This window comes from Marmota flaviventris, chromosome 12 (assembly GCF_047511675.1).
Source record: "Marmota flaviventris isolate mMarFla1 chromosome 12, mMarFla1.hap1, whole genome shotgun sequence".
NCBI lineage: Eukaryota > Metazoa > Chordata > Mammalia > Rodentia > Sciuridae > Marmota > Marmota flaviventris.
This window is the reverse complement of record NC_092509.1, coordinates 32,818,486-32,837,539: the sequence shown is the minus strand read 5'-3', so window position 1 is coordinate 32,837,539 and position 19,054 is coordinate 32,818,486. Positions and strand designations below refer to the sequence as shown.

General features: G+C 34.5%; 1 protein-coding gene across 10 annotated transcripts in view; it reads left to right on the top strand.

Moving 5' to 3' along the window:
- The window catches only part of Mllt10 (MLLT10 histone lysine methyltransferase DOT1L cofactor), a 193,123-nt gene that overhangs the window by 160,970 nt on the left and 13,099 nt on the right, over positions 1-19,054 (top strand). For all 10 annotated transcript variants that reach the window (XR_011703945.1, XM_071599851.1, XM_071599856.1 and 7 more), the window contains 4 exons: positions 2,669-2,847; positions 12,914-13,034; positions 14,342-14,414; positions 17,797-17,951. Coding sequence is in view for 9 of the 10 variants with exons in the window: in XM_071599851.1 (XP_071455952.1) it covers positions 2,669-2,847; positions 12,914-13,034; positions 14,342-14,414; positions 17,797-17,951 (528 nt within the window). In the remaining variant the exon portion in view is untranslated. The remainder of the gene's footprint in view (positions 1-2,668; positions 2,848-12,913; positions 13,035-14,341; positions 14,415-17,796; positions 17,952-19,054) is intronic.

The following is a 19,054-nucleotide window of genomic DNA, read 5'->3' as shown; positions in this document are numbered from 1 at the left end:
TGACTTCTTTTTCTGGCCTTAAATCATCAGTGTTTTTGATTGATCTTTTCCTTCGGCTTTTTTTTTTTTTTTTTTTTTATTAATACCTTTTTTTTTTTTTTAAATGTGTTGCTGAGGATCGAACCTAGGTCCCGCCCGTCCTAGGCAAGGGCTCTATTGCTGAGCCACAATCCCAGCCTCAGCCCCGACTTTTTTTTTAACTTGATACCTAAGATGTCAGTCTTCTAAGTTTGTCCTTTGTGGTTTTGTTTTTCTTTGTCTACCTTTTAAATGGTAATTCCCTAAGATCCTGTCTTTGGTCTGCTTCTCTTAATCATACTGAGAACTTTCCCTGGGTGATAGATATCATTTTTGTTGCTTGTCTTTGACCATTGTCCATATTAAGAATGGTAAATCAAATACTTACAGAGGCTGGGTGGTATTATATATACATGGGTAAAAAGGTGAGTGACACAGTAAGGGATAATAGGAATTCTGGTGGATTAAGTTATCTATGTCTTATCTGAAGATCCAGCCAGATTGTTGACAGCTCTTCAGTTTTTCCAGGGAAGCTAGAAATCTAGACTTTTTAATTTGAAATTTCCATATTTCTACATATGAGCAGGTAGTTAAAATTTTTAGCTTTAGTGAACACCAACAGAAAGTCTTTTTGAATTTGCAAGTTTACTTTAATTTACTATCCCTCTGTGTGTGTCTAGAACTGATTTTTCTGCCAAGCCTCAGGCTCATCCCATTGTATTGTAGTGTATACAGGAGTCCTGTGTTCCACAGGTATCTCAAAGAATGTGATCATCTGGAACTTCAAAGGTGTATTAGGAAAGAGCTGAGCGTGGTGGCACATGCCTGTAATCGCAGTGGCTCGGGAGGTTGAGGCAGGAAGATTTCGAATTCAAAGCCAACCTCATCAATGGCTAGGCACTAAGCAATTCAGTGAGACCCTGTCTCTAAATAAAATACAATGTAGGATGGGGATGTGGCTCAATGGTCAAGTGTCCCTGAGTTCAATTCCCCTGTACCAAAAATGAAAACCTTAAAAAAATAATAAAAAATGTATTATGACATGGTTTCATTTTACAGAATCAGGCAGGTATGAATTTGAATCCTGATTCTCCCTCTTATTAGATCACCAAGGAAGTAACTTTATTTCTTTAAACTTCTGTTTGCTCATGTAAACTGGAAGCGATGTTTAGCTCCTTGAACTAGCCCTTTTTATTTTTATTTTGAGATAGGGTCTGACAAGTTGCCCAGGCTGACCTCAAACTTGAGATGCTCCTGCCTCAGCCTCCTGAGTAGTTAGGATTACAGGTGTGTGCCACCATGCCAGGCAATATTTATGTTCAAAGTAAATTGATCTGTTAATATAATTTAGTAATTGTTGTCTTCTAGGGCTAGAGTTTCTAAAAACAATTTATAGGGGGTGGGTGGGGAGCCACTACAGCCCATTAAGATCATTCTTTTCTGTTTTCTTTCTCTTATTTAAGTGTCAAGTTCTCTTGATCTTCCCTCCCTCCTGTGAGCCCATGTTTATATTTATAGCAAGGTTTCTCAACCTCCAAACACGACACTCTGGGCCCGATTATTCTTTGTTGTGGAACTATCTTGTGCAGCATTCTTAGCCTCTACCCAATGGATATGAGTAATATTCTACAGTTTTTGACGACCAGAAATGTTCCAGACATTGTCAAATACCGCATGGGGCACATGAGAACTACTTGTTTATAGATGTGTTCCTATCTCTTATTTTCAAAGAGCCTTTCTTCTCCATGTTTTTTGTTATTAGCATAAATGGGCAACTTCCCCCATTTAAAAAAAAAAACACTTGCTTTCCCCCAGTAACTACTTATTTGATCTTAGGATTATTTTCTCTTCTCATTTTCTTTTCTAGAATAAGAAGCCTTCATGTCCTTATTTCTGCTTTTCTTTCTGGCTTTTACCCCTCATGGAGCAACTGAAAGTGTTTTTCACCAAGTCTTTTATCATGTTTTATCTCCCGAAGTGAATGATACCACTTCCTAGCTGTCCAGGTCATCCTCATACCTTAATTCTTCCTTTTCTTTCTTCCCACTCCCATGCACATACCCATACAGTCAACCATAAGGTCTGTTCTATCTCCTCAATGTTTCTCACATCCATTTCTATTCTTTATTCTCTCAGCTGTGTCACAGAAAGTCATCCGGCCTCATCAGTCTTTGTTGTTCTCTGAAATTCAAGTCAAGTTCCATTCTACTTTTCCCCCCCTACGTTATAGCTTTCTAGAACAAGTTCTCTTCCCATTTTAGACTTTCTAAATCATTATTTCTGGTTTTGAGCTTATGCGTTTTGAAAGACTTACCAAGTGATTGTTATACAGCTATTGATTGCTTTATTTTCCTGTTTCAGAAACCTTTCATTGCTCTTAGAAACCTTCTACAAACTTTAATGTTTTTTATAAAAGCCTTCCCAATGTGGTTCCTGTCTTTTGTCAAAAGTGTTTTGCCCAATGAAAAATTATTTAGGTTCTTTTAGACAAGTATTTTATAAAATATCAGTATTTTTTAACACCAACAATACAATTTTTAATTGGGAGAGAGATCAGGAAGAAATGTAAGTATTCTCATTCATTAATTAATCTTGTGTGTCTGTGGCAAATTTGACTGCAAGTTGTTGAATAAGATTTCTTTTCTTGCAGGTATTTATAACAGCAATGATGTAGCAGTATCCTTTCCAAATGTAGTATCTGGCTCAGGATCTAGCACTCCTGTCTCCAGCTCTCATTTACCTCAGCAGTCCTCTGGTCATTTGCAACAAGTGGGAGCTCTCTCCCCCTCAGCTGCATCATCTGTAACCCCTGCTGTTGTTACAACTCAGGTACATATTATAATGTTGTGAAGTCAGGTTCAGATGGGTCTGCCATTTTTTAAAGTAAGGGTAGTTGGAGGAGAGGCAAATTAAATAGAGCTTTAATGTATGAAATATCTGAATTGTATTAAACTTGTTAATAATAGGAAATTTTTCATGATCTTCATGAGAGAGGACAAATGATTGTATGGGTACTAAATGATTCTTTTCTCTTTCTTTGTTTCTGACTTTGTCCTGATGTAAAATTATACTTTCAGGGGAGCTTTGAATTCTTTTCTTTAAAAACATAATGGTGACAAAGTATGAGCCAATTTTGGACTTTTGTGGGGTTTTAAAATAATGTTTAAAATCACAAAATAATATATGAATATCTGATGTCTAAACATTTAAAAACTAGTATGAATGTTAACCTTGTGCAGTGTGCGTACCTGTAATCCCAACAATTTGGGAGGCCAAGGCAGTAAGATCACAACTTTGAGGCTAGTCTGGGCAACTTATTGACACCCTGTCTCAAAATAAAAAAATAAAAGGGGCTGGGATGTAGCTCCATGGTAGAACACCCTTGAGTACAATCCCCAGTACTGAAGAAAGAGGAAAGAAGGAAGAAGGGAAGGATTATAATCTTAAATTGTATCAATAGGACAGTAAATGGGGAAAACTGTAGACATACTTTTCCAAAGGTAATAATTTAAGATCCCTGAAGTACGTATTGAAACCTAGGAGGCTTTACTGTTGAACTGCAGCCCCAACCCTTTTTATTTTTTTAGTTTCAGATAAGGTCTTGCTAAATTACCAAGGCTGGCTTCAGATTTGCAATCCTTCTGCTCAACCTCCTGAGTAGCTGGGCATATAGGTGTGCGCAACTGCAATAAATCTTTTTAAAATTTATTTGGAATTCTTTATATTTTTATTTGTTATTTTCTAAAATTCAAGTCGTAAGTCTTAACATTTCAACAATATTGTAATAGTATAATTGTAAATATCTAATTACAAACAGCTAGTTAAGTAGTTGTATGTAAGTTGCCGTAAATTTGAGCTTTTAGTATATGTGCATAATTTCCATTGTATGGAGCTTTAGAATATGTATGTAGTGTGTGTGTGTGTGTGTGTATGTGTGTGTATTTGTATGTAATGTGTGTGTGTATATGTGTGTATGTGTGTGTGTATATATTATTTTTCAGTATTTTTGTAAGCTGTATATCAAAGCTCAGCATTAGGTTATCTTTAAAGCATGTGAGTGAATGATGCAGTGTGAATAATCGCCATTATAATTAAGCCAAGTGTCAGAATGAACAGCAGACGGTCAGCATAGAAAATCGGTGGCATGATTATTAGTATCATCTTTGAAGATGAAAGTTAACTATTTGGTGAACCTATTATCCTGAGTAAGGAAAGTTTGATTACTTTAGGAGGGTTTTTCTTTAATTCATTTCACTAGAGAAGTGAGGTAGGCATAAGGGTTTGGGGTTAGAGAGGGTGAAAGGATAAATGAAACAATGGCTTTCATAAATAGTTTTTCTCTTTTAATTAAGTGTAACCTTGGACCAAGTCTCACATGAACATATTCAATGTGCATTTTTGTTTCTGTCTTTATACAAAAGTCTGTTTTAATTATTCTGGTTAATTCCAGGCTGAATTATGCAAAAATCTCATTCATTATGTTTGTGGGTTTAGGGGCTAGCATTAGGAAGAGGTGGATGGGGGGATGTAGGGAGGTAAAGAGAAATTTGTAGCTAGAGGGAAAATTCCATTTAACATGTGACTCACTGAAAAATCATAGTTGCGAATAATTTAGGATTCAGTCCAATTAAAATCTTTACTTTTTATCCCCTTTTCATGTTTCATTAAGATGGGTTTCTTATATCATCCAGTTTGATTCAAATGCTGCATACTGACAACTGCATCTGTGTTTCTGCCTAGCAGTAAATGCTTTCTGCCTTGAAGCTGAAGCTTATTTAGTTTGGCTTATCTGGTGCTGCTGTAGCAACCATCAGTCTCCAGGCAACTGAGGCATGTTGACCTCTCCGTTGAACTGAGTGCAGAACTACTTCCATTTAGCTTCCTGAGACAATTGTGCTGATGTTGAATGTGAAAAAATGTGAAAATTTCTAGGCAGTGTGCAAGGGAAAGTAAGATAGCCCTCAATATTTAGGTAGAAGTAACAGGACTCTTAAAATTGGTAATTGAATTTTTTCCCTGAAGTGACGAAGTTCATTTCTGTTTAACTCTTATAGAGGCCTTGTTTGTCTTCAAACCATACAATTCATTGTGTTTAAATAAACACATCTTAGTGTTTTATTTAGGTGTGCTTTATAGGTAGATGATTTAAAATGAAGAGAGCAATGTGATAAGATGAAACTATCAAAACTATCAATACAAATGTAATTCTAAGAGTGTTATCACAATCATCAAGAATCACCATACTAGGAAGAAAATGATTTTAAAAATATGAGCAGAGAATATAAGTTTTAAATTTGATTAATGTTATGCTAATCATCTTACCACCCTGCCCCCCAGTAAATTTAAAGTAGTAATTTTTAGTGAGTGGATTGGTGCCAGTGAGGATAAAAATCCAGGGATCATTCTTTTTCTTTTTTGACTTTGTTTTTATAAAAGTAAATAGTCCTCTTGTTTGAGGAGGTAAATCAAGAACGGCTAATAAAAGTTAAAACTGATTTTGGATTTTTAAAAAATATTTTTTAATTTTAGATTTGGCACAATGTCTTTATTTTATATTTATGTGATGCTGAGGATTGAACCCAGTGCCTCATGCATGCTAGGCGAGCACTCTACCACTGAGCCACAACCCCAGCTCCTTGATTTTGGATTTTAATGGGTGGTGGGGAGGGAGACAACTTGTAAAATCCTGGGGAGGGAGGAAAGTCTGATGATTAGCAATCCAAGTTCCAAAAAAAAATATTTAGAAAAACTGTTGGATAAATCAATTTAAAATCTTAAGTGTTAATTTTGTGTTACTTAATATGTTGTACTTGTTTTTAGCATAATTGTTTTTCACAAATACTTGGTAGAGTACCTGCATTACTGTACACTAGGATATATCAGTAATGTAGTTGAAATTGTAGTCTGTTAACAATATTGGAAGATAGAACTCCTGTCCATGATTGTTAATGATGTGTTCTTCCCTTGTTGGATCACAAGTAGAGAAATAAATTAGTTTCTGTAAGAATACCAATAATTTTTCATTTTCCCTTTCAAATTCCACCTTTTCCTAGTTCTGCATTCATTCTCTCTTTGGGAGAATACAAGTGTTTTGTTTTGTTTTTTTTTTTAAGAGAGAGAGAGAGAGAGAATTTTTTTTTTTTAATATTTATTTTTTAGTTTTCGGCAGACACAACATCTTTGTTTGTATATGGTGCTGAGGATCGAACCCCGGCTGCACGCATGCCAGGCGAGCTCCCTACCGCTTGAGCCACACCCCCAGCCCAGAATACAAGTTCTTTTGTTTGAAGAATGACATCTTTAATAGAAGAATTTAAGATTGAATGTAATGAAAAATAATTACATTGTATCATATATTACATTCCAATTTTTGCTTTTGGATGTAGTCTCCATGTATATAATGGTTGTTTCTTGTCCTACTTAAGAATGATATAGGTTTAAAAATCATTTAAAGTTAAAAAAATTTAAACAGTGTTTGTTTTTTTATATGATATTTACTAAATACAGACATTTCCGTATTTTAAATACAGATATTACTTTTTTATTTATAAAAGCAGCTTAGATTTCTGTGACACTTTCATCATTTTGTTTTCAGTACTGTAGCACATGCCTCTGTGTGTGTGTGTGTGTGTGTGTGTGTGTGTGTATATATATATGCACATGTTGGATGTATTATCTTACATGTAGCCTTGGATTTGTTCTGTGATAGTATCTGATAATGACACTTTCATTCTATTTGAGAAAACGAATGTTGCCTAGGCAGATTCAACTAATTGAGGGGGAAAGAGAGTGGCATGTCTGTGTTTTAATTGATTAGAATGAACATTTTATATTTTTGAGTAATTTCATAATGAATTAAAATTTTAAGGAATTTTCCTTTCTAAGCAAAATAAGTTTTTATAACTTTTCAATATATCAATATGTTGGATGATGAACAGATTAAGTAACAGTGCAAATTTGCATTTCTGAGTGGTGAAAGTAAGCCTGGAATCAAGATAGCTCTAATTTACCTCTTTTAATGAACATTTTATATTATAAAAATGAATTTTCCAATTATGTGCCTCTTATGCTAAGAGGTAACTCTTTGGAAAATTTTACCATGTCCTATTTGTGTGATGGAATGCAAAAATAGCAAAAAAATTTGAGTCAGAAGACCTGGGTTCTAGGAGATTTAGCATTCACGAATGTGATCTTGGGTAGGTCTTTTAATTTGTGTGATCCTCAGGTTTTTTCTTGTATAATACTTTGTTCCTCACCTTTCTGCTATATAATTTTGTTTTTAAGTTTAAATGCAGGCCATAAAGGACATTACTAGGTATTAATTTCAACTGTTACAAAAACAGCAGGATTACCAGTATAAAGAGGAATTGTACAGAAATAATTCCTTTATTAAAAATAGTATGAAAAATTTTTTTTGTTAAAACCTATAATTTCATAATGTAACTATGTTGAGTTCATCTGTGGATGAAGATCTTTTCCAGATCAAAAATTACTTCAATAGCTGTCTTTCTCCTAGGAATTTAATTTTCCTGATACATGGACAAGATATTAACCAATTTTGAAGCCTGCTTAAAATTGGTTGGTTATTGTTACAGTCCTGTTGTCCAATCATGAGTATTGAGTGATGATTTAACTACACTTTAATCCCTCCTACTACTTTTTGGGAACTCAATTGTGGGACATTTCAGCATTAGCCTAAACAATAGTTTTGAATACATTAAGCTCTTCACAATTAGGGAGCAGTTTGGGGCATTGAATAATGTGAAGTGATGCAATTGAACCTGACAGCTTCAACAGTCGGCCTACTCACGGGACCTGAAAGTTGTTCACACTTGGTTTCATCTCTCATCACACGCTGGGTATTAAAGCCTTACTGGTGGTAGCTGACACAGAAATGGGCTCTGTTACCAGAATGTGTTTCATAGTATAAAGTTTGAATTGAGCTGGAGCATAGATGAAACTTTCCATTGGTTCTCTAATTCTGTGTAATGTTCATTCATATTTTTCCTGGAGATCTTTCTGGTCAAACATTGTGTTTGCAAATTCAGGAAATACATAAACTATGTTTAAAAACATTTACTTTGTAGTATTGCTATATTATTATAGAACAGATTATAATATTACTGTATAATGATACGTTTATACAGTCTACACTGTTATACCATGTTACTGAAAAATGGGTTTTAATTTTGGGAATTTGGTACAGTATCGAGATATGATTAGTAAATTATACTCTCTAATGTAATTAGTAGAAAAATAGAAACCATAATTACTTACAAAAATAATATTTAAATGAGTTAAAATATAAATGCTTACTATGTTCCAGGCATTCTTCTAAGACGTGTTATATAGTCAGTTCATTTTAGAGCTTGCTTGAATCATTTGACTTTAATGTTTATTGACAGGTTAATTGTGTAGTTTTGAAAATGCGTGCTATAACCTTTCATTGTATGAAATTCCAAATGTGCTTCTAGCTGATATATTATAATACTTTCCAAAGTTGAAGTTTCCCATAGGTACTGTCCCTTCATATCTAATTTTTCTGGTTCATTTTTCCTAATTCTGCCTTTATCAACATAGGACAGGGAGAAATCTACGACAAACAATACCTACTTATAAGTCTTCACATAATTGAGCAAACATTGCTCTTTTCTCCAATCTGTATACAACTAACTCATTTATGATGAAACAAGTATCTAAGAGTTACTACTTTACAGCAAGAGCTCTTTATACACATCTCTGTGGACATAAGCAGACATTTGAAATATAAGAGGTAACCGATTGACAGGAGAAATTTCTACCTGAAATATAATTCTTATAATGTATGTTAGTCTACTTAGGAAATGCTAAATTTATTTGTTTTGAGTTTGAATACTGACTTCATAGAGACATGCATTTTTCCTAAACATTTAATAAGTTATTCTAAATTTGTTAAGGGTGTTTTAGGCACCTACACATATTTTGTTTAAAAATGATCTATATTTACCTCAATAATCATTCAGTTTAGTTTTCATCTACTGGTCTTTAGGTCCATCTTATAAAATAATTATTCTTTTAATGAGGTTTTTACTAGAGTGTTAGAATAAGATTTCAGGTTAAAGCAGAAGTTTATCATAGCAGTACTAACTTATTTTAAAATAAGTGAATAGAAAAGTTGTAAGAACAACACTGTGTGTGTGTGTGTGTGTGTGTGTGTGTGTGTGTGTGTGTGTGTGTATTAAAGCTAACCTTTACTTAGCTTCTCCTAGTGTTAATTATATGCTTGGAGTACCAATAGGTCCAAGGATAATATCTATCTACCATAGATATTTTCCTTACCTGGGCAGGATAAAATTAAAATGTCATAAGGCAGGTACTTCCTTTCAAAAAGAATTTCTCATTGCGTGGGCTCTCTCTTATCCAGTGAGGAGGTCCACAGAACAGGGTAGAGGAGAGTGTGGCTGCAGAGTCACTAATCAAGACCTCTGGAAACCAAGCAGGAAGTAGGTCTGATTTTATTGCGTAGTTACCATGTACATATACTCAGGCAGTAGCTAAGCAGATTATAGGCAGTCACCAGTACAGTTTCTGCTAACTATCCTTGCAGCGGCCAATCGAGGAGTGGGCCATGGAGCAAGCACAGGGACTGTAACACATGGCTTCATGCCCAGGGCTGTGCCTACAGGGTAAGTGGCCTGTGGCTTACACACCTAGCGCTCACATACCTAGCATGAGGGGAGTAGCCTGCCACTCCAGACGCCCTCAACGTATGCCATGTGTGCCGTACTCCATGCACTTGTCCCCACATCTGATCTTTATAGCAGATCGTCTGAAGCAGACTGATGGTACATTAGTAATTTACTTTCAGTGCACTTTTAAAAAGCCATGCCCAAAAGTATGTTGTAGAGAAGTATTTCCTTTATTCCTTGTTCCAGATTTCTTTTACAGAAAAGCTTTCAGTGTCCTTTGCTTCATAACCCTTGCTTCCCTAGGTTAATGTGAACTTCTTTCCATTCCCCTGAATCTTAATGTTTTCACTTTTTAGTGACAACAGAGATTCTTTAAGTTTACAGAATGCCAGATGCTGTGTGTATACTTTAATAAGTTGTTTTTCTTTACTCTCCCATGTATCCATTTTCTCTACTATGAGTTGTAAGATATTTTCATTAAGGTATGGGGCTGGAGGCACCAACAGAAAGAGTCATCAAAGTTTCCCAGCCCTAAATGTGCCACACATTGTTTTCAAAGTACTGTTATAGACATTAGTGGAGTCCTTTGCCTACCTTAAAATATTTATAACTTGAGCTTTCTGGCAGAAATTAATATAGACTGATTTAGATGTTTTAATATACCAAAACAAACTCTGGTAAAATTAATAATGTTTTTTTCTTTTACAAAAGATTCTTGTTTAGAAAAACATATATCAGTTACTTTTTAGTCATCCTGATTGTTTTGGAAATTGGTAATTTAGGGTAGTATTCTCAGTTTATTACACTATTATTAATATCTTTTGCCAGCCGTCTTTTAAAAATAGACTTTTATATCCTAAAGATAGTTTACATTATTCTCTTTCTGTGATTGTCATTATGCAAATAGATTATGTTGCACTGCTTTCTGTTTTGATCTTAGTGGGCCTAATGGATGATAGGGAAACTAAAGATAATTTGGAATTTAGAATGAGAAAGTTCCACCCTGTGAAATTTGGAAGTTACTAAGGGTAGATATGAATCCTTTGGCAGAAGAAATCCTTCCTAGGAAAGAGTATATCTTTTTTTTTTTTTTTAAATATTCTTTTAGTTGTAGATGGACACAATACCTCTATTTTATTTATTTGTTTTTATGTGGTGCTGAGGATGGAATCCAGTACCTCACAGTGCTCTGTCACTGAGCCACATCCCCAGCCCAAGAGTAGATCTTATTAAGAGACTAAGGCCTCTCATAGGACTGACCATTGGGACTAAAAAGGTATTCTACTTGGTAAATTATTTGTTGTAATTTAGCCAATAGATGACTGCATAAAAGGAGAGTCAGAACCCTAAGAATGTTTCCTTGCTTACAGGAGGTGTATGTTCTTTGAGGAACATCCCACCAGTACTGTAATATGCTCTTGTTCTTCCTCATATTCCTCTCTCTTCTCATGCTGTCAGCTGCCAACAGACTGTCTCAGGAAACTACTTTTTTTCCCTCTTCCTGATTAATTTTATATTTCTAATCTGTTATATGCTTAGTTGATTCTTTTATGAGAATTTTGTCTAAAATAAGTAAATTTGCCCTGTGTAAGGCATTGTAAGTATTAGGTATCTGAGACTTTAATAACCCATGAGACTGGTAACATCTGGCTTTTCTGATGGTTTGTTTGTATTTGTCTTGTTCTCAGTTATTTTATGAATAGCTGAAATTACCAGATAGTTGATTTTTGGAGAGAAAAAAGTCTTACAGTATCCCAATTTATAAATTGTGCATTTTATGTATCCTGTAATACTAAATGCATGGTAAATATCCAGTATGATCTTTAGGTTGAGGGTTTTTATTTATCTTTTATGAGGACTTTATAATATGAACATATTGACTCTGTATGCATATAGTTAATAAGAGGGAAAAATTAAATCCAAAAATGACAGGTTGAATTTACACATTAAAGTGTAAGCTATAAAATGTACCCTTTGAAATAGTGGAAAGCAGGACAGGGATCTGCATCATGAACTAATTCTGGAATTGTTAAGTACATTTTTTATGCTTACTAGGTTGGCTAAAGGCCAAGATTTAGTGTCAGATATGAGTCAATCCAGAAATAGTTTATTCTCTGTAGCATTTCCTTGTTACAACTATTATGTTCTCATAGTCTCTTGTGTGCTATTAATACTTGTCAGAATGTTTCACATCTTTTGTTCTGCTCTTATTTAGCTTCTTTGTTAGAAGTGTTTTAGTTCATTCAAGTTATTTTCAAGAGTTTTATTCTGAAATAACTTTGTAATGATTTCATTTTATAAAAGCCTAAGTTTGACTTCATTCATGGAAACAATAAGATATTTACTTAAAATTTGTGGTTCTGTTAAGTCTGAGAATAATAGTATTTTGTGTACAAGAATTTGCTTCCAAAATGCCACATTTTAAGTTTATAATATTCTTGGAAAGTGGGAAAGAGTATACACATCAAAGAAAGCATTTTTATTACATTGGATTACGCAATACTTTGGCCAGCCTCCTCAGCTTCATCTGTTTAAGGGTTCATTTTCGCTTGTTTGGCGCAAGTCCCAGTAGAGGCCTTCAGAATTGTGGTTAGCAACATGAATGAATTACAAACTTTGGACGAGCTCTTCAGTTAGTAGAGCTGGCTTCCTGCCAAAAAGACAGTGCCTTATAAGGGGTCAGGGCAAAGCTGTGATTCGTTGAGCCCTGCATTGTATAGAAAACATACTTGTGATGCCTGTTTGCTTTCTTTTAAAATAAAAACAAAACAAAACAGAAAAAGCAGCAGGCTTCCAAGTCTACCAAAATAGGAAGTAACAAAACAGTGTGCAGGTTTTACTAATGACAGAGTTAAGCAATGAAAATATGGCTCCGTGCTAAAATACTAGAAGTGGAAGTTGGACCCTTTGACCTTCTTAGCCAGCTTGTGATGTAAGTGGCTGAAGCATTTGTTAGGCATCTGTTGTCTCCCTACCTTATTTTATAAATGGTTTAATAAGATTAAATAATCAGTTGATTTCCCACATGTTTACCATACCACTGGGTTTTAGTGTTGACTAGGACATGTTGGAATGGTGAAACTGGAATGAAATTTCCTTTTCAGAAACTCAAAAACTTCTGCTCATATTCTGAAGTTGGAGAGAATAGTTACTAGAACTAGAAGGAGGAAAAACATTAAGATATTTTCAGATATAACTTATTTATCAATGTACTTCTTTTCATTTAGGCCAATACCCTATCTGGATCTTCTTCTCTTAGTCAGACACCATCTCATATGTATGGCAGTAGATTAAATCCAAATCCATCAATGGCAGCTCTCATAGCTCAGTCTGAAAGCAATCAAACAGGTAAGGCTTCAACAATTAAATTCTAAATTCTAATAATCTCTCCCACCCTCATTGGTTCATTTTCTTTGAAGAAGTTTGCAGGTGTGGTTAATAGAGGATTGATTGTTGTTGTTTTACCCAAAGAATCACAGTTGGAAGCAAATAGTATGCTGTGCTGCAAAAGTGATCTTTTTTTTTTTTTTAAACTGTCTGAAATGTAAATGTTTAAGCAGAGCCATCAGCAGGCAGGAATGCAACAATGTCTCCTGTGACTTTTGTGATTGATGTGTTCAGTCCTCAGTTCTATGCAATGAAAGTAACATAACACTAGGCTTTTCTGTGAATAGCCTAAACCTTTATTTGCATAATTCATGAAATTGCATTACACAAACTTGTTTAAAAAAAAAATCCTGTTAGAGAATTTCTGCAGTGTTTAGTAATCCTGTGAATTTTTACCAGTTGACGTTTTGTAGCTTTTGTCTCTTGTCCTGTTTTAATGAGCCACTGGATTTGCTTTGTTTCATTCCATCCTTAAGGATTTGTTGACATGTCCAAGTAGTCATGCCTGTTTGGGGGAAGGGAATAGGTTTAGCAGTTCACCAAGAATGGATCAGTCATGTCTTTACCCTTCAAGGGTCAGAGGTTACCTGACTCAGAATAAGGGGAGGACAACCTTGAAAGAGGCCAGTTAGGGTTATTTTATAAGGGGCTAACTGCAGGGAAAATGTGTTACCCTTCAAGCAGAGATACTCTGTTGTTACCTATGGAGTATTTAGAAGACTTAAAAATTATTTTCTTTTAAATATAGAATTCTGGATTTCTACTTGTTTGTGTCAGTTTGTAAATTTAGTGTTATGTAATTTCATTCTTGGTGTAAGGATTCATGTAACTTTAGCTTGGTAAAAGGTATGACTTGTCTTGGGATGCAAAGTGTTAAAAAATACAAAGCATAAAGATTTGCTGTGATAAGCATACAGATTATCTGTCCACAGCTGTGATTCATTACTTTAACCGTAGAAATTAAAAGTGGCTGAGGGGAGGGTTCTGCAAATTCAAACCACACTTCTGTGCTGTAAAACTGAAAGGAATGAAAGAACAGAACATAATCCATGGCCTTCTACACCCACAAAAACGTGTAGGGACAACGCTTTACACGCCATAGTTCAGCAGTTCTAAACTAGTAATATGCTAGATCTTTTTCTTTCATAGTACTGGAAAGGTAGTGGTAAAGGTTTAATGTGTGTTTTAGGAAAAATCAGGGCAAGAGCTTAAAACCTCTTATCTAGTGAGAGAGTCACTTTATCAGCTCTGAAATATTTACACTGCAGATCAAGATCTTGGAGACAATAGCCGAAGCCTAGTTGGCAGAGGAAGCTCACCCAGAGGAAGTCTCTCACCACGGTAAGCACTATTTACCTCTATTTACACTACCATGCATCTCTGCAAAGGAAACATTCCACATTTTGGAAACTTGTTATCTTCTATTAGTAGAGTGAGCATTTGTGAAGCCCTAAAAGCATTCTGTAGATAGGAAGCTTGTCTAGACAGTCAAGAAAAATGATTCTAAATTAAATTTGAATGTTAATTAAAACACATGATTAAGATTTCTGCACTAAAAGGAATATCTTAGGTTTCCAATTAGTTAGAACTCTATTGTTTTTATTACCTCTATATTTAGCTGCTGGTACTCCTCAGGCATTGATTTGGGTGACATAAAATAGTCCTAAGATCTCTCAAAGCTGCAAACTCAAGTCTTAAAACTTTGGGTTCCAGTTTTAACTCTGTAGTGGGCAGTACACTTATCCTTAGTTTGTAATTCCTTTTTTGGGGGGCAAACAGAGTTCTTGTGGTAGGTTTCAGAAGTCCTTCTTATTCTTAAATTGTTTGAGGCAAAATATAGAAGATGTATTAAATGCTTTGAGAAATTCTCCTAGACACATGATAGCATTCAGGTACCATTTATTATTAATATGCAACTTATCAATAAATGTAACTTACAGAACTGTGTTTTTTTTCTGTTCTAAAATGAGAGAATGATAGTATGCAGCAGTGTATGTCAGTCTATAGAAGAGAATGGAACTTTAGTGTCATGCATGTCTTCACTTTATTTTACTTTTTCAGCTTCTGCACCTTCTTCTAGTTTGTTTTTTTTATTTTACAAACTCTGCTTCAAACATTAGATTGAATGAAAATGGAGAACAGGAGGAGAAAAGCTCAGGCCAGGCCAGGGTCTTTTCTTTATGTCTGGGAGTAATTCTATTTAAAATTGAAATTTTGTTCAATCTCTAGTAAAAAATTTTATAAAGTGACAAATGATGAGTATTAATGTTGCCAATATAGTTGGGTAATGTGTAAAGGAACATCTTTATCAGTATAGACATTAGTCAAACAACCCTGTTTCCTAATGGTACATCTAGTAGTGCTTTTCCCTCATCCTGATTGAACTCTGCAGAAAATTAAATATTCTTTCTTTAGAAACCAGAAATATGAAATATACAATGAAAAAAATTACCTCACTGATTTATAAGTATTTTTATACTTTTCAAAGAAGAAAGTTAGTGGATTTTTGCTCATATGTTTTAGTGGAGGAAATATTCTTTATCCCCCTTTTAAACTTAAAATTTCACACAAGTTACCCAGAATTATTCAGAATCCCTTAGTGTTCCTTACTTTGGTGTTTTTAATCTTCATTTTTTATGGAACGTAACATAATAAATGGTACTAATTTACTTTTAGCATGTATTTCCAACTTTGTATTACTTTTTGGGCTGTGGTTGTGACTCAGTAGAGCACTTGCCTAGCACATGTGAGGTACTGCATTCAATCCGCAGCACCACATAAGTAAATAAATAAAGATATTGTGTCCATCTACAACTAAAAATATTAAAAAAAAAAAAAAAAAAGCCTGAGCCACGTGATCCCAGCTATTTAGTAGGCTGAGGTAGGAGGATCGTGAGTTTGAGGCCAGCTTGGGCAATTTTAGGAGACCCTCTGTCTTAAAATTTAGAAAAAGTTCCCAGTGGGTGGTGGCTAGGAATGTAATTCCTTGGTTTAGTCCGCAGTATAGTGATGAGGTGTGTGTGGGGGTGTGTGTGTGAATCATCCTGAAATGTAAAACCTAGACTATCATTATCCTGGCATAATGTGGTATTTGGAGAGGGATGGCCAACTGTATTTAGCACATGATGTTTGCATGTGAAATAGAAAGCTTTATTTGTTGAACTTCTTATTTTAAGATATTTTTGTAGAGAAGCATATTAAAACTATGGCAAGAACCTTAGTGAAATGTTAGAAGACCTGAATTAATGTGACTAATGGACAAGTAGTATGTCTTCGGACAAGTTGTCAAAGCCCCATTTTGTTTCCTTATTTGAGAATGGAGCCAAAACCCCAGGTTTTTATTTCTCACCAGGTTGATGTGAAAATCAAGAGTTAATTATATAGAAACACATTGAAAACTTTAAGACTCTTTACTGATGTATTGTGGTAGAATGAAGTTTGGCCACATTTTAATTCAAAACATAATGTGGACAAGAGAACATTGCATGTTTATCTTAATACAAATAGTATTTGTCTTAGATTAAGTGATTATCATTTGAAGTAGAGATTTAAAAGACTTTTAAAATATTTGTACAATGGAATTAATTGTTTAGGGCTGGCCAAGCACAGTGGCAACATGCCTGTAATCCCAGTGACTCTGGAGGCTGAGGCAGGAGAACTTCAAGTTTGAGACCAGCCTCAGCAATTTAGTGAGGTCCTAAGCGACTTAGTGAGTGAGTACGTACGTACGTACGTACGTACGTACGTACGTATATATATATATATATATATTTTTTTTACATATATATTTTTACATATATATATATTTTTACATATATATATATTTTTACATATATATATGTACGTACGTCCGTATGTTTTTTTTGTGTGTGTATGGCGTAATGTTCCTTCGTACTGAAAATTCTTCAAAATAAGTGACTTTGAATTTATATCAGAATTGCTAAAATTTTCTTTTCACTGATTTATATTTTTAAGTTGTTGATGAACCTTTATTTTATTCATTTTATTTCTATGCGGTGCTGAGAATCAAATCCAGTGCCTTACACATGTGAGGCAAGCGCTCTACCGCTGAGCCACAACCCTGGCCCTTTTTCTGATTTTATAACAAAAAATTTTTTAGCTGTAGGTGAAACAATACCTTTATTTTATTTTTATGTAGTGCTAAGGATCGAGCCCAGTGCCTCACGCTAGGGGAGCACTCTGCCACTGAGCCACAACCCTAGCCATTCTTTTCACTGATTTTTGAGATTTTATTAGTTATAAATTTATTAGTTATTGAGATTTTATTAGTTATAAATTTAAATATTTATAATTGTATGGCCTTACTCTTTTATCATGTATATTAAGGCAGAATGGTGGAACTCTTTACTCTTTACAGTTTTTCTTATCTTTTCCTTGTTTGTAATCTAAGCGATGCAAAGTTCTTTTACAGTTTTTTTCAGAGATTATTGGTGGTATGTTTGTATTTTTTAGTGTTTTTTAGTTACCTAGTATGGTGAGCTATTTCCTTGATTTTATAATTTGAGGAGGAAAAATAATAATTACTCAATTTTAGGGTAGATTATGGTTTTATAAATGCAGGAATCTGATACTCTGGCACAGGTAACCTTGTAACAGACAAACTTGTACAGAGAAAGGGGGTCAACATAAGGTAAGAAACTTAATGTACTCATCTTAAAAGCATTGCCCTTCTTTTTAACTTGAGATTTAATGTTTTCAACAGATCCCCTGTAAGCAACTTACAGATTCGCTATGACCAACCAGGAAACAGCAGTTTGGAAAATCTTCCTCCAGTAGCAGCCAGTATAGAACAGCTTTTGGAGAGGCAGTGGAGTGAAGGACAACAGTTTTTATTAGAACAGGGGACTCCTAGTGACAGTAAGTACTGATTTTCTTGTCTCTAAATAAAGATGAATGGATGGATGAACGGATAGACAAATGGATCCGGAAGCCACTTTTTTTAGTCCAAAATAATAATGAAATTAGTCAGAAAGTATAATGTATTAGTTTAATAGAGATTCGACTGCTTTAACTTGAATCCTGCCTTCATCTGCTATTAACAAATTTAGAATTTGGAGTAAGAGCATACCTATATCTTAGGGTTGTTTTGAAGACATGAAAAATGCAAAGAACACTACCTGCCATGCATGAGAACTTTCTTTTATCTGGTTACTATTTATAATTATTATAACATTAATGCTTTATTTCTCCATCACATTTTGTCCTTACCAGTTTACAAAAATAAATGAGCTCTATCTTCTCTAAGCTTAGTTGTTGGACAAAAGTTTTCTCACTTCTGGATAATTTCTTAAAAAACAAAAAACAACAACAAAAAAACCCCTGAATATAGTAAAAAAAAAAAAAAAAGGCCCTCTACCTTCTTAATTTAACAATGTAAAAGAATCATAATTACCAAATTTTGTGTGTATATGTAAATATATACACAATTAGGATATATTATATATAGAGTTTACATTATGTTTATCATATATTTATTAAATTATTGAAACAAAACTTTTATTGCTAGTGAGCCAGGGGCCATAAATTGGCATTTTTATGAATGATCTCTGACCAAAAAATGCTAAGTGTAAGGAAATTCATGCCAGGATAATCCTTTAAACACGATAGCTGGAGGACAGGTTTAGCTTAGTCTTATTGCATCTGATTTGGGCACACTAAGGGTTTCTTTGTGGCATCTTGAAGAGGAGGGATAAAAGTTAAATCCTTGGGAAATGACCACATGTGTCCTTACCAGTAGAGTTGTGTCCTTTGAAGGACCTGAGGTCATGTTAAACAAACACAACTCTTAAATACATGGAGTTTTTAAAGTGTCCATCACCATAGCCTAACAGCAAGGCTCTGTGTTGTCAGTTGGGATGTCTGAGGCTTGGAAGAAATTAACAATGTATCTGAGATGATGGGGCAGAAAGAAAGCCAGTTTCCAGAAGATGCACCTTTGTCTGGGAGGACAGAGGTGGCAG